The sequence below is a fragment of the Lycorma delicatula genome, chromosome 8, assembly GCF_047948215.1.
Source record: "Lycorma delicatula isolate Av1 chromosome 8, ASM4794821v1, whole genome shotgun sequence".
In the NCBI taxonomy this organism is placed as follows: Eukaryota; Metazoa; Arthropoda; class Insecta; order Hemiptera; family Fulgoridae; genus Lycorma; species Lycorma delicatula.
In genome coordinates, this window is record NC_134462.1 from 141,835,017 (window position 1) to 141,851,441 (window position 16,425).

The window sequence follows — 16,425 nt, forward strand, 5'->3', positions numbered from 1 at the left end:
TCATGTTAGTAACATTAAAATTATATAATAATCAATAAGATTAATAAGCCGCAAACCAGAATTTGCTTAACTTAAAATAGAGTTGATAGTTAATTTAATTAAGATTTACACTGTGTATGAGGAGTGTAAAATAGCAAAGAGTATTTGATTAAACGAATAAACAGTGAACATGATATTGCAAAACTGATGTCTTATTCGACATGAAAATTAACTTACTGTTAAAAACAGGTAAAATTCCATAACATGTAAAATTTCAGTTTATGATATAATTAGATAAAAATCACAAATGGAAAAACGGATTATTATTTACATAAAGAAAACTCCTCTTAAAATTCAGTTTCACAACATAATATTATTTATGAGATGTTTGACAAAGAAATAAATACTTTATTAAAGCAATAATTAAAAATAAAAAAGTATATCATTTGTCTTAAAAATATGAATAGAGAATATAAATTTTACAAATTAAACTTCATAATTTAGAAAAATGAAAAAGTATTAAAATAAGATTACATCATACAACTTCTGCAAGATGGAGGTGGTGGAGGTGCAATTTGTGACATTGTGCGGAATCGACTCATATGGAAACGGTTTGGTGGTCGTCTTGGAGCAGAGCTACGCATAAGAAAAAAAAATTGTTAAAATGTATTACTTTAAAAATCTGTAGACACCAACAAATGTTTTCATATGTGGGTGTACAACAGACTCCACATTAGTTTTAAGCATAGTAAAGAGGGATGAGCATATGTTAAAATACAGTAGGTGAGATAGAGTGAGAAATAATAAACTATTAAGATTTTGCCCCTTTTAATTAAACGATAAGAAAGACTTCTTAAAATAGAATTTAACATAAATCATTTTCATAGCCGACATACATACAATAATTGTAATTATAAAAATAATAAACATGGTATTACATTTTTGTACTGGACAGATCTTCTTATGTAATAAATATATATTTTTTAAAGTTGTATTTAATAATTCACCTTTCAAAGAACAATTAATGTTAGTGAATATATTTAAATATATCAAATAATAAAAACTGCTGTGCTAATCTAGCGGTTAAACTCATCATTATAGAATCAGTTGATTTTCAAAATTGAGAGTTCTAAGGTTTGAGTCCTTGTAAAGGACTTGCCTCTATAAGGATTTAAATGCTAGAATGGATAACAGTGCTCTTTGGTGGTTGTGTTTCAATTAACCACATGTTTCAGAAGTGTTTGACACGAGTCTGTTCCAGACAAAATTTTTCCTTGTATATTTACACTTACAGAATAATACATCTGGAGTTATGTCAGTCAGGCTTGGCAAGCCAGTAGCAATAATTGCATTCACCCCATACACAATCACATGGTTGCACGCACATGCACATACACAAACATGGGAGTAGCTGAAAGACTGGTTGGAGATATTATTTGATATATATATATACACACCCAATGGTTGGTATGTATATATATAGCAACCATTAGGTGTTTTCTGTAGTTCTCTACAAAAACAGACAAAAAGAAAATGAATAATTATTAACCGAATTTGACTTCATATTGATAACCTTCTGCATCAGAAGGTAAGTACTGACTTAATAATGCATTACCCTGAAAATAATGTTTGTTGGAGGTTTTCTAGACTTTGTTCTACTATTTTGAATTCACTGAAGAGAGTTAGGAGCAGACAGACTTCTCATTTCTCTAATAATTGTTGGTGGACATCAAACAAATTGGTCAACATTACTGCTTCAGGAAGTTTTACTAATTTCACAAATCCTATTTATCTGTCTAATAGATCTAAGAACAATTACATAATTTTTAAATTTACAAAGACAGAAAACTAAGTTTTAAAAAGTATTTAGTGAATTCTAATATTGAAATATGAAGGTAGATTCAACCCTCACCTCAAAGTTTTCTTTTAAGAATGAAAACTCAGACATTTTAATGTAAAACTTGCACTTAACTATCTTATTTTAATTTAATAACTCATCGTAGAAGGAAAACTTTAAAAACTGGAGGTTGGTATCTTACTCCTACAAAAAATTGTGAACGATCAATAGTTTGAAAAGTTCATCATGAACTAATTCAATTTTTTAGTAAGGGTTTTATTTCCTTCTTCCTTTCTTTAATTACTTTTTCCCAAAAGACAATTTACTAGATAAGCCAGACGTTTCACTGAAAGAGATCCAAATTTTTAGATAATATTTTAGTAGTAATTTATTAATCTGAAGGGATTCCAAAAAAAATTAAATGCAAGTACTACCATTTTTGTCCCTTATGTCAATATGATGATTAACTGATTTTTTTTTATTAAACTTACATTACAGTATGCTGAATATTACAGGGGGGGGGGGGCAGAAAATGTATATTCAAAACTAAAGCTTGTAACCACAAACCAACAATTTGAACATAAAAGTATTCTTGATATTAATATATCTTGGGAAATACAGAAGAAACGAAACCTTGCATATTTGTTTACAAGTTACAATTTATTATTATTAATAGTAGTAGTAACAAATAAATAAGTTTTTATTTATTAGTTTTAATTTATCCTTCACTATTCAACATTTAATCATTATCCAATTTCCTTTTAATCACTGAAATTATTTTGCTTTTATAACAAACTAGCTGACCTGGCAATGCTTCGCCATTGCTAGATTTGAGTATATATATATAGATTAAATGAACACAACTGCAAGTTTGATAAAACATTAAGAAACTGAAAATTACAGAATTGATGGATGGGCGTAGGGGTTAGGGTGGGGGAAAGAGAGAGAGTGAGAAAATGGCATCATTCTGTTTTCTCCATTACTAAATATCCAGTTTCACTTGTTTTTCCACATCGACTCTAGGAGCAGCATCAGGACAACATAACCTAGAAATTACTTTTTTAAAACAATTTTTAATGCTGTGAAAATTTTTTAGATTAATTTTTAAAATGATTTTTTTTCTATCTTCTAAATTAGAATCACGGTATATAAATCTCTGTACCGAGTTATCTAGCAAGAAGTCAGTTTGTTTTTTACTTTCATTCTGTTTTTTATTGATAATATTAAATTTATTAAAATGATCTATCAACCTAACTTCAAAAACCAATTATGTTATACAATTTTAAACACAAATGGTTCAATTTCCTGGGCACATCTTCCTTCTTCCTTAAATAAAAATATGATGACTGAACCGACCCTTTTTTTTAAAATAGCATTACAAAATCACCAAGTAATGATATTAAATTTTATTTCTAGGGATAAAACTGTGCACAGTATTTTAAATTTAAATATTTATCATACTGCCATGTTAAATAAAATATATTACAAGAAAAATATAGTATATTTATTAATTCACAACCCAAAAGACAATTATCCTACACTTAAAAGTTTGTTGTAACAAACTTCCAGGTGAAACAGTTATTTTTTAGTGTCTGTAGTAGACAAGACCAAAATACGTCAACTACGGGATTGGACATCCTGCCATCTGTATCAATCAATATTTTCACAGCAGTATAACAGCATGTCCGACGTATATTTGTTGCAGAACATTATTTAGTCGATCATCCTTATTCTGGTCTTAATGATAGAATGTTTTTTTTTTATTATTTTACTGATAGTCCACTACGAAATAAATCTATTTTTGGTATTTAGATTTCATGAAACAGGAAATATAGCCGATTGTAAATCTAATGGACATTTAACGAAGTTACATGACAACAGTTTACATCAATTTTATCAGTGACTTTTACGTCTCTGGAAAATCATTCAGGAAACTTTTCAACATACTGGAATTTCAGTCAAGGTTGTTCACAAGGCTACAAAAAACCTGATTAAACCCGTATTTAATTTTAGTGTGTAAAAGCTAAATAGCCTGATTTCTACAGACATTAACATCCAAAACAAGGTGTACATGTTTTTGACAAAGCTTCTGATTCACAAGAGGTGTGGTTTCATCTTTCTAGGTACATCAACAGTAACCCACCGGGTTGGTCTAGTGGTTAACGCGTCTTCCCAAATCAGCTGATTTGGAAATCGAGAGTTCCAGCATTCAAGTCCTAGTAAAGCCAGATATTTTTACATGGATTTGAATATTAGATCGTAGATACCGGTGTTCTTTGGTGGTTGGGTTTCAATTAACCACACATCTCAGGAATGGTCGAACTGAGAATGTACAAGACTGCACTTCATTTACACTCACACATATCATCCTCTGAAGAATTATCTAAATGGTAGTTACCGAAGACTAATCAGAAAAAAAAAAAGAGAAAAAAGGTACATCAACAGTAGTGAGGGCTGGCATGCTTAGGTGTGTCAGTTCCTGGGATCCACTGGGGACTCCGAGGGAGAATAGGTCTATACAAGTGTAAAAGACCCATCGATGCGTCACGACTTTCCAAGGTATGGCGTAGCGACACAGAAGGGCAAATGAGACTCAAAAGACCTGACCGGTAGGCCGACCTGCCTTGCCGGACATACAGCCAGTAGGTGGGGAGGCCCATTAGAGTATAACAGGCACTCCCCTGGGTGGCATAATACCAACCAGTCGGACCGGCCCAGGGGAGCAGTCAAAAAAAAAAAAAAAAAAAAAAAAAAAAAAAAAAAAAAAAAAAAAAAAGAAGGTACATCAACAGCAACCCACCGGGTTGGTCTAGTGGTGAATGCGTCTTCCCAAATCAAAGGATTTGGAAGTCAAGAGTTCCAGCGTTCAAGGCCTAGTAAAGTCAGTTATTTTTACACAGATTTGAATACTAGATAGTGGATACTGGTGTTCTTTGGCGGTTTCAATTACCCACACATCTCAGGAATGGTCGAACTGAGACTGTACAAGACTACACTTTATTTACACTTGTACATATTATCCTCATTCATCCTCTGAAGTACTATCTGAACGGTAATTACCGGAGGCTAAACAGGAAAAAAAGAAAGAAGGTACATCAACAGCAACCCACCGGGTTGGTCTAGTGGTTTTTCTTATTTTTTTTTTGGTGGGTGAAAAACAGTTTTGCATTATCATCACTCGGCTCATACATAATTTAATAGGTAAAAATGAAAAAAAAAAACAAAACAAAAACTAAAACTAGATTATAATTAAAGTACATAAAAAAAACCACAATTAAAGGCTTAAAAACTAAAAATTTAATGACTAATTTCACTAAAAATTACCGACTAATATCACATACAAGCTAAAAAAAAGTAAACTTAAAATTAGTATCGCGTAAATCTTACAACTAATATCAAAGTCAGAATCTAATAGTAAAATAAAATTATTTAAAACGAAAAACTAAAATATAAATAATTTAACAAATTTCGAAAGGGGTGTAAAGCCCCTTCACAGATAACAAAGATTAACGTTCTGAGAAACTACAGCTAATCTACAAACACTAAATATAGCTATATATTATATTTCATTAAACATATTTATTTTTCGTAGGAATAAAAGTACCCGATCTACCACTTGCCTGTCATTGCCTAGGGTACGGCAAATGTTTCAGGATGATTTAAATTTGTGATGTAAGGCCGCATAACAAATACAATCTAACAGGATGTGGCGCACAGATAAAGTAGCAGTTGCATCTTACGCATAATGGTGCGTGTCCTGCTGATATGAGATACTCGTGCACGACTGTGGTATGTCAATACTACAGTCACAGATTGGTGGCAATCGACAGTGGACCGTTTCTTCACGACGAGTTTTTCTGCATGAGGAGTCCCAAGGCAACACAGAATCTTTAATGTGCTGGAGTTTATTATCAATGGTAGCCGTCCAGTCACCTTGCTGCTTTGCTCTAAGAGATTGTTTTATATAATTAATAAAGTCAGAAGTAGCAACATGAGTGGTGAAAAGAAAATTGATTACAAGCGTCTTTGGCAGCAGAACCTGCATGTTCATTATCCAGAATTTACATGGCTAGGGAACCAGCAGAAACTTACTTGCGTGCTGTGATTATTCAACTCTGTGATTGTATTGTAGATTACAATGATAATTGGATGTCTGGAATAAAAGTTTTCTAAGGCTTGGAAAACAATATACGAGTCACTGCAAATAAGGATATTTCGGGACATAGGGTTAATGATATTTAGAGCCTTATTTATAGCCTACAGTTCAGCAGTAAACACACTCTTAATACCAGATGGACCAAACATATAAGTTCTACCATTGACACAAACATGCACAACCAACGGTATCGTTCTGCTTTGATCCATCAGTGTATACCACCATGTCTGCGTTCAACTTGGAGACAAAAAACTGAAACATTTGTTGGAAGTCGGTAAGTGATGTTGATTGTTTGTGTACCATACAGTCAAACATAAAATTTATAAGGTTTACTCTCCACGGAGGATATGAACACAGATACGTTGGAAAGAATGAAGGTGTGTTAACATTTATATGGTGCAGTAGATATCAGGTACGAACACCTACAGGTGCAGTACAATATGGATGGTCCTCATACCTTCCTAATTAGGATTCCTAAAGACCAAGTCAAAAGCCGAGTGATTTGGCTGTCCTTTGAGATGGGAAAAATAAGATGCTAAAAGGTGGTCCCGTGTATCCCAAAGTGATGGCTCACCACACTCAACAAGTAAGCTTGCCATAGGACTTTGTCTAAATGCATCTGTGGCAAGCTGAAGGAAAGCATGATGTACAGTATCTAGCATTTTAAGTATGGTATGACAAGCTAAATAGTAAATGACACAACCATAATCTAAACGAGAACGAACTAAGGAATAATAAAAACTTATACATGACCGATTGGCTCCCCAATTGGTGTTGCTAAGGACTTGCATCATACCTAAAAGTTTGGAACATTGTGTTTTTAATTCTTTGATATGTTTGACCCAAGTAAGACAGCTACCAAAAATAAAACTAAAAACTTGACATGGGGAAAGATAGCAACAAGCTCTCAGTTCAGAAAAAAACTTGTGGAAAGGAAGAGTTCCGCAGCCGTGAAAAGACTTCATATTTTGTTTTTTCAGGTGAAAAGGTGAAGCCAGTAACCCTGGACCAAGCTTCAAGATGAGATATAGTGTTTTGTAGTAATCTCTGCTGTGGGTGTTGAACGGGTCGCAATGTAAATAAATAGCAAAAGCATCAATAAATAAAGAACATAAGAATAAAGAACAGGTGGCTGCAAACATTTGGTAATACTGTTGATGACTATAGAAAATAAGGTGGCACTTAATACACTACCTGAAAGAGAATGGTCCACACCAACACAGAACTCAGTGATATAAGAAACCCCCAAAAAAAGCAAGCATATTGCCCTTGATTCCCCATTCTTTGAGGGTGAGAAGACCACGTCGCCAGGCCATTGTATGCCTTTTTGATACTATGAAAGATAGCGACGAGGTGCTGGTGAAGTAGAAAAGCATTTTGTTTGACTGTTTCCATTGACACTAAATGGTCAATGGAAGATCATCCTAGTCAGAAACCACACTATTCTGGAGATAAAAAGGTCATGCCTCTCCAAGTACCATGTAAGTCTGCGGTTTACCATTCTCTCTATTACTTTGCATAAAAGGCTTGTCAAGGAGAGAGGGCGGTAGCTTGAGGGGTTGGCTTTGTCTTTACCAGGTTTAAGTACTGGTATGATAATGGCTTGTTCAGAGAATAAACCATTGTAAATTTTCAATAGATGTTGCAGTGCCAAATTAAGATGTCAGGTCCAGGGGAAGTGTCACGTGAGTTTTTAAGTACACGTGACAATTCATTGAATACGAATGGGGCATTTAATTCACTAATTGAGTCACCAATCTTTAACGATGTACTTTTATCTGTATCTTGTACCTCTAGAAATCATTATTATATGATGAAATAAGGGACACCGAGCAGAAAGAGTTTGCTAAGGTATTTGCTACTGCAGAAGATGATGGAGTTCTCCTTCATGAACAAGACAAAGAATAGATTGTTTCGGTGAACCACAAATTGCATGGATCTTTTTCCACACAGTAGACGTGGGAATAGTGTTCGAGATGATAGTATTCAAGTATTTCGTCCATGACTTCTTCTTAGCATCCAAGAATACTTGACAGCATACCGCTATAGCCCTACGGTATAAATTTAGATGTTCAGCTGTAGGCTTGCGGTTAAATTTGCATAGTGCCTGCCACCTAATAGTGCCAAAATGCTATTAGCATTTTGGCAATCATCATTCCACCATGGAATGAAAGAATGTCTAGGTTTACCCGATGTTTGCGGGATATATCTTGTTAGCATTCTCAAGTATCATGGACATAAAAGAAGAAAGTTTATCAAGGATGTCTGTCATCATCGTACTGTGATGGGAAGGATTTATGTTAACCGTTCCATTCCATCTTTTCAACAATCCATCTCCATGGCCTTTTTTCCAACTTGCAGTTGACACCAAAAGCAAAAACAATTGATCTGTGATCACTGCCTTGAAAGTCATCACAAACAGACCAATTAAGACAAGGAAGTAAACTCGGTGAGCATACGGAGAGGTCAATGTTGGACAATGTACCAGATGATAAGGACATGAATGTGTGTGATCTATCATTCAGTAGGCAAAGGTCCAAGTCTAGTCTTACTATGTTTATCATATTTCCTCAAGAGGAGTAGAAAAATGAGCCCCATGAAATATGGTGGGCATTGAAGTCTCCTACTATTAACGACGGTGATGGGATTTGTGTACGGATATTTGAGATTTCTAGGGCACTAAACTCAGAGTTTGGTGAGATACAAACTGCAGATATGCAATTTGAAGGGGATAGAGACCTTTACTGCAACAGTAGGAATAAGGGTGGCTAATGGAATCCTTGTAGCCGACACCTCATTGCTCATGAAAATGGCAACTCCACCACTCTCTTACCTGTCTACAAGACAATCGTACCTCTCACTGAAATTGCCTCTGAGTGTTACTGCATCCTGTTGTAGAAGATCTGTGAAACATGTTCCAACTGTGTAAATGCTTTAGTTTGAATGCTTTTATAAATTATTCTGTTAGTATTACCATTTTTGCATCAATAATACATAACAACTTATGCGAGACTGATTAAGATAATAAATGTTTTTTTGCTGAAAGTAAAACTAATAATATTCAAAGATTTTTAAAATCTTGGTTTATACTTTTTAGTCATACTTTAATCAAATTATTATCATACACTGCACGAGTTTAATTAGTAGGTTAATTTGGAATTCAAAAAATAACATCATATATTGAAATTTCTATTATATTTATAAAAAAACAAAGATTTACCATACAAAGTAACAAAATAGTGAAGTTTCTGATTATTGAAATACAATTGTAAATTAACAAAGTTCTTTTTTGTTGCTTATATACATTTTACAAATTTACCACCGTATGGGGGGAATGTTTGCAAAAGTAATGGTTGAATATTGTATTGTCACCCGACCTTAGTAACTGTGCAAAATTTCATCAATAGGCAATGTCAAGAAGTACATTAAATTATTACACCTGCACTCTTAATTTACCCCCGTATAGGGAAATGTTTGCAAAAGTAATGGTGGAACATTGTGTCACCTGACCTTAGTAACTGTGCAAAATTTCATTCCCAGCAATGTCAGGAAATATGTTAAATTAAGGATGCAAAATTAAGATGCAAGGACAAACATGAAAAAAAATTAACAAAACATTGCGAGTTAAAATAAAACAAATAAAGAAAGCTTAGTTTTGATTTTAAATTTGTTTTTCTTGCATTAATAGATTATAAAACAAGAGGGGAGGTAAAAAATTATTTACAAACACACTTAAATTACAAATTAAACAGCCATTTTTATTGTTAAACAATTCATCAGAAAATACTCAGGAAAAAATTACTGTACATATGGAAGAATTTAATGATTTTAATAGAAAAACCAGTAGCAGTAAAATAGGATTAAAAAAAAATGTAGCATAACAACCTTACTTATAAAGATAATTAATAAAGTACCTTACTTAATAAACTAGAGACAAAAATTATGTTCTCCATGATGTAACAAGGTAAAAAGTATTTTTAAATCAATCATAGTTAATGTTAATGGTATGTAACTACATCTAGAAAATTGGCATTAAAAATTTAAATATAAAGCTAATCCTATTGAAAGGCATTTATAAATCGGTTTATAAAGACAATAAACTGAAATTTAGAATTTGTAGGGCAAACTAAAAAAAACTGAAACCCCAAAAAGAAGCAATATTTGTAATGACATTCAATACAAGTAGACAAGACCAGATAAATAATCTTTACCACAATATTACCTGGAAATTGATCGCAAATTACTTGTTACAAATGAACTATTAAAAAATATTCTTAAGAGTACTACTTTTATTTGGGAAAATTAGTTTTACGATGATTTAGCAATTTCTTTATAAAGTACTTAAATTACTGATCCCCTTTGGTTGTTGATAGTTGAACAATAATAAGGGCACCAATAACTTAATAGCCTTTTAGAATTTTAAATTTATTAAAAATCTTTTTAGGAAAGTCACAAATATTCAAGTCACATTTATTTTTTAATTAATTTTAATTTTTTAATTTATAATTTATTTATTAAGTAACAAATTATTTATTTTGGTAATATCACAATATTTAAATACATAGCTTGATAAGGTTTGTTCACGAGATGGAATATTTATAGTTTAATGTGTATGTTATCCCTACCTTTCTTGAGATAAGTTTTCATCTTATTCAGCTCAACATATGGGACATATAGTAGGTCACGATGGATAATCAAGAGTTTGAAGTTTCTGTTGCTTATAGAGTGATCAACTAACTTTATGCTTTACAATGGGACTACCTAAAATAATAATTCTTACTATTTTGCCAATAGTTGTTTTTATTAACACTAGTAGAAAATTTTATTTTATAATGTTTGATACATATTGTAGAGTTGTTTAATTAATTAATTATTATCTTTTTTAAACAATGCTTATCATTACTATAAAAATACATCTAATGAGAACTTACACGTTATCATAGAATGAACAACTTACTTGTATGTATTTCTTATACCATAATTGGTATTTAAATGATCAATAAATTCACAAAATTATCAAAATAAATTACAAATAAAAGAACAAACTACCACAAAAACTAGTAAATGAGAACTCTAACAAATGTGATTTAAAATAAGTAAAAAAGTATCAAAAGTAAGAACAATAATAATTATAAAAAAGAATAAAGACTAAATTTACTAAAAAAATAAATTGTGTGAACTATTACTATTCCTGTAATATTAGAAACATAATGATATGCAAAAGTGAAACGTACCTGCTTCGGCCAAGATCTGAGCCACCAACTGTGTAAGGGCGTCCTTCAATTCTGTTCAGTGCTGGATTTATCAGAGTCTGAACACTGTAAAAAAAAAGGGGCTACCAATTACAGCCGATAAATTAAAATTGTAATTGTACCTAAACAATTAAAAGAACAAAATAAGTTCTTAAAAGTTCTAAAAAAACAATTAAGTTTTATAAAATTCTCACTTACACTCGACAATTATAAACAATCTATTAAACGTTTTCAACTTCAGACAAATAAAAATAATAAGATGCAGTATCCTTTAAATTTGATATAAAGTTCATGTTCTGTTACAAAATTAAACAAACAACTGCATTACAGAAACTAAAACAACCACAAAGATAAAATGTCATTTGTTGATAAACATGAAAAAATGGAATACTTTTAAAAGTATTAAAGAATTTTTTTTTATATTACTAACTTACAAAGTACGTGGAACAGCTCTAAGTGAAGTGGAATTCCACCTGCAATTCCATTCCATATTTGTTAATTATTAAAAAGATTATGAGACATCTTCATATGGTTATAAAGTATAACTGATATGTGTAGAGTTCATCAACTTAATATGTAATTTTTCTAAAACTGTTTATAAATTTTAAATTGTTCAAGTGCATTGAGAATTTGAATTTTAAATTCTACATTTAAAATTTACACGGTTAACATCGCATTTATAACCTGTTCTATAAAATTTGCAACAACTGATCCTATTGTGAGGAGTGCTTTATATGTTATTTATATCCATCTAGCCTGTCTAATGTAGTAATTAAAACATGACTGTAGTTTAGCTTGTGCACTCCTAGTAGCTGAGTTTATCATTGCTGCATTTATTCAAATCAAATAACAAACAGGCAGTTTGATAAACTAGTAACAATTATATGAATCCAGCAACATTATGCAATTCCTTCTTTTAATAAATAGACCATACCCAAAAGCTATTTCATACCCAAAATATTCTATAAAATGTGAACATGTGTCTTCCGAGATGATTTCAAAGCCAGGAAGCACCTTCTGTCCCCAGTTATTTAATACGGCATTATGGATTTTTATATCTCTTATCAGCCACAGTGGTTTTTGGGCATCCTAAGCATTCATCATCTTGAATGAATATATGATCGATTTAAATTCTGCATACCACCATTTTTTTACCGTACAAAACCAAGGGGGAAAATTCTTTACAGTGTTATATAACTTCTTGTATACCTCAAGCATCTGTTGAGGTTAAACCTTTTAAAACAAAGTACTTAATTAACAGCTCAAATTTCAATTTTATCCATTTTTCAGAAAATGTCAAAACTTGTTTTACTCTATTGCCACAAACAAGCAAGTAAAAGCACACATCTGAAACTTCACAGCATGCAATCTACAGGATTATACTTGATAAATATTTATCACAGCACTGTATTTATACTTGAAATTTATTTATACACAGTTATTTGATGATACTTGTGCCATCACTGTTGAGCTGAGAACTTTCTGAATGACCTTGGTATTGTAATGAGCTTAATATCAACAAATATGATTGTGTGTAAAAGCTGATGAATAACTGTGAAAAAGCTCCATGTCTGTGTCATATAGGGTGATTGGATGTGTTAAAATCTGTTATAAAATTTACAGAATAATCTTAAAGCCAATAAACATCTGCATTCAAATAAAAATAGATTACAACAGTAGAATTTACTTGAAAATTTAAATTCAACAAAAAAATAAATAAATTAATACTACCAATTCAGAACCCGCTTTTTCAGATATAATTTTTAATTACAAGTATTTTCTGTTTATAGTACTGAGTGGAACACCGAAATCATCAATGTTTGTGTACATCACCTGTTTTCTCTGGTAGCAACAATTTTAATGTATACATCATCTCCAGCTTTCTTAAACCACAGAAATCTTCCTACTACTCACATACCTGACTAATAAAACAGAATTATTCAGCATTCACAGACTAGCAATCACGTAACAAACCAAAGTACAGTACACACATTAAGCATATTTGCTCAAAGAATACGTGAATCAATACAGCAGTAATACTGAGCAATTATTTAATCAACATCAAATTTTTTCATACTGACATAATTAAGTTAACTACAGAAACACTGAAGCCCAACTTAAATTAAGTACAACTGATTGCACTCTTTGTAAGGTGATATTGTGTCATACATATGACTAACAGCACAGAAAACATATGGTCTAATCTCTCTCTGTAGGTTTCATACATTTAAATTTTGTGTTTTTCTGATGCTAAGCACATCTACTATGGTACTTTAAAGTTTAAAAATAATTGAAGTCGATCAAATAATTGCTCAGAATTACACAATGTGCGCTCAAAGAAACATTGCTAAGACAACAGTTTTTTGCTGGGGACAGCAAAGTACAAAATTAAGTTATCCATTTTCAAGCTTTGTTAATAGTTAATCCTAGCTGCTAGAAAACAATCAACTTGGCTACAGCCAAACTCCATTGAGTTGCCAAAGCTGATCAACAATGAGACCAACCTACTATGGGACAATGGGTTTCAACATGTTATGAATCAGGTGGGATCACCATACTTATCCACCTCTTACACAGCAAGAATCCAGGTTTCATTTACTGATAGCACAATGCACATGACACCATCAAAAAGTCAGGTTATGACAAACAGGAGAACACCCAAGGGTAGAAAACACAACCGATTCATCCTTGGATGATAAAGAGACATTGCTATTCTCCTGCAACCACAGAACTTAACTGGCCAACACAATGTTTTAATGTAATCCCCAAGGCAATGTGTTATCAGAAATTCTCCCTGGGTCATGCTTGCATAACAAGAGTGTCACATTGGTTTCTGCTGGTAAAAAGACTTCATACATTCAAGCAGCATCAGTAAAATAGTCAATAATAAAGTTATTTGTATGCCATTCTTCAGGAATAAGAGCATAAAGAAAGCAGCTTGTCGCTACTGTAGAAACAAGGAGCGTTCAATTGTAATTTATAAATCTTAATAATAAATTTCTGTAAAAATCTCAACTATTGTTCAGCTGTTTACAGCAGCTATGTTTAAAATAATCCAATATAATCTATAATAATTACGTGCATTATAAAATTAATCAACAGATTAGATCTGCACAACAGATTATATTATTATTATATATCATTACTTCCATAAGAAAAAAATGATTGGATAGGCTATTTTATTTTACTCTTTCAATAAGAGTTAATCTATTCACGCTATACTTACAAACAAACTGCAAAGTTAAGTGGAGCCCAGAGCAGATCCATTAAACGACTTAAACCCCATGGTTTGTCACCCTCATAAATCTTTCCATCTATAAATAAAAGTTCAACATTATTTGGTAAATGTTTTGTTTTTTATTACTTGTATGCTTATGCTATGATAACAAATTTGGTCATTTACTTTTTAAAATTTACCTTAAAACTACGCAGTTGGTAGTTTAGAATTGGAAAACCTTTATTTTACAATTTAAATACAGTTGGCTACTTACTAGATTTACAAAAATAATTATTTATTAAATTAATGCTTTCATCATTACAATTATGGCCATAAAAATCATGACCTTTGATATAATTTTCTGGAACATCTAGAGGTACAGCGTTGCACAATTACACGTTATACGTACTGTTAAAACTTCGTTAGTATAAAAATTTATAAGTTTTTTGAATATATAATACAATAACGTTATAAGATTAAGAGGAACTTTTTTCATAAAAATCTAATTTAAAAAAATTCAGACTCGATAATATTTGCCAACAGTCTAAAATAAACGTCATTCAAATCAACAGTTAAAACCCACGTCATGTTAAAAATAGTGGCAAATAATAATATATAAAAGTTTTGAGGCAGCGCTTAGACTTATCACATAAGATCATAATTATATAATAGTAAATTAATTATTATTGAATTTATGTTACATCCAATTATTATCTCACCTTTATCTATGTAAACCATATTAAAAAAAAAATTTCACTGTCTGATAAGACTAACTACTCGCAAACACAAGATGTTTCACTATAACAGCTAGATGAACAGTGTTGGAAACATGCTGAAAAAAAGCATTTATTAGTTTTTAGGTTTTCACAAATAAGACTTATAATAATAAGTGATTCAGTTTATTTCTATATTTTTTTTTATTATTATGTACATCAGGTACATTTTTTAACATTTATTTTATGAAAACATTTATAAACTAAAACATTTTTTTCATTTGGATGTAGTTGATGAAGATTAAAAAGGCTTGAATTCTACTAAATCTAGGCTATTTTCATCTTATTTCCTTACTTAATTACTGGTGACATAAATATAAAATTATTTTGTTTTTTAAACAGAATAGTTTTTATCTTCAATGCAGGGCAGACATGAACTACAAGAGGTCATAACCTAACTTTATTTCAGCGGTAAACCGTGAAGTTTTTATGAATTTAATATTATTATTCTTACTTTTATGACCAGGCGCGTAGTTTATTTTTATTAAAATTATAAAATAATGTTTTTTAGCGTGCATTTTTTGCCAAGTGTAAAGTTTTACAGTATTGATCACTCGCATATTAATTGTGTTTATGTTGCCCAGTGGTTGGAATCAAATTGTATTTTTTAATTTTTGGTATAACCCCAGTAAAATTATTCATTTTTTGTTTTCTGGCCCTTATTATGAAGTAATGTATATTTCACTTTTATAACTTTTAGTTATCTTTATAGTGTAATTATGGAGTTCGATTACGTTTGTGTGGGATGAGGTTCATTTATTTTTGAATTTCGAAAACTTTCTTATTATTTTGTAATTCTTTACTTTTTAATTTATTTATAATAGTTAAAGTGTGCAGCTAATGATTCGTTTTATAATTTGACTAACGAGTTTGTATTTCTACTATTCTTATTACTACTACAATTCTACAGTCATTATGAAGTAAAGAAATAATATTCACAACAAGAAAGTGTATGTATTAAAAAACAACCATTATTAGTTAAAAATGTTTTCTTTTCTAAGACTTTTTGATTTGATTTTTTATGATGTTTATTTTTTTTTTACACTTTGTTGCTCTATTTATTTTAAGGATACTGGTATTTTCAAACATTTCTTTTATCACATTTTTTATCAGATACAAAATAAATAAAAAAATTATATAATTTATGAAATGTTTTGCCTGATAATAATAGTAATTATTGATTCATATAATGATTCATATTCTCTTATTCA

The 16,425-nt window shown here is 31.1% G+C and overlaps 2 protein-coding genes across 3 annotated transcripts in view; one reads left to right on the forward strand and one right to left on the reverse strand.

Annotated features, from left to right (window-relative positions):
* Window positions 1-332: 332 nt before the first annotated feature.
* LOC142328983 (uncharacterized) lies at window positions 333-15,285 on the reverse strand. The gene is made up of 4 exons (XM_075373208.1): window positions 15,161-15,285; window positions 14,451-14,538; window positions 11,207-11,290; window positions 333-615 (listed from the first exon to the last, which is right to left on the reverse strand). Exons 1-4 carry the CDS (start codon window positions 15,177-15,179, stop codon window positions 510-512), a joined length of 297 nt encoding a protein of 98 aa, XP_075229323.1. The 5' UTR covers window positions 15,180-15,285; the 3' UTR covers window positions 333-509.
* A 587-nt stretch (window positions 15,286-15,872) lies between these two features.
* LOC142328901 (coiled-coil domain-containing protein 102A) overlaps window positions 15,873-16,425 on the forward strand; it is a 55,056-nt gene continuing 54,503 nt past the window's right edge. For both annotated transcript variants that reach the window (XM_075373041.1, XM_075373042.1), the window contains exon 1: window positions 15,873-16,164. The gene's annotated coding sequence lies outside the window, so the exon portion shown is untranslated. The remainder of the gene's footprint in view (window positions 16,165-16,425) is intronic.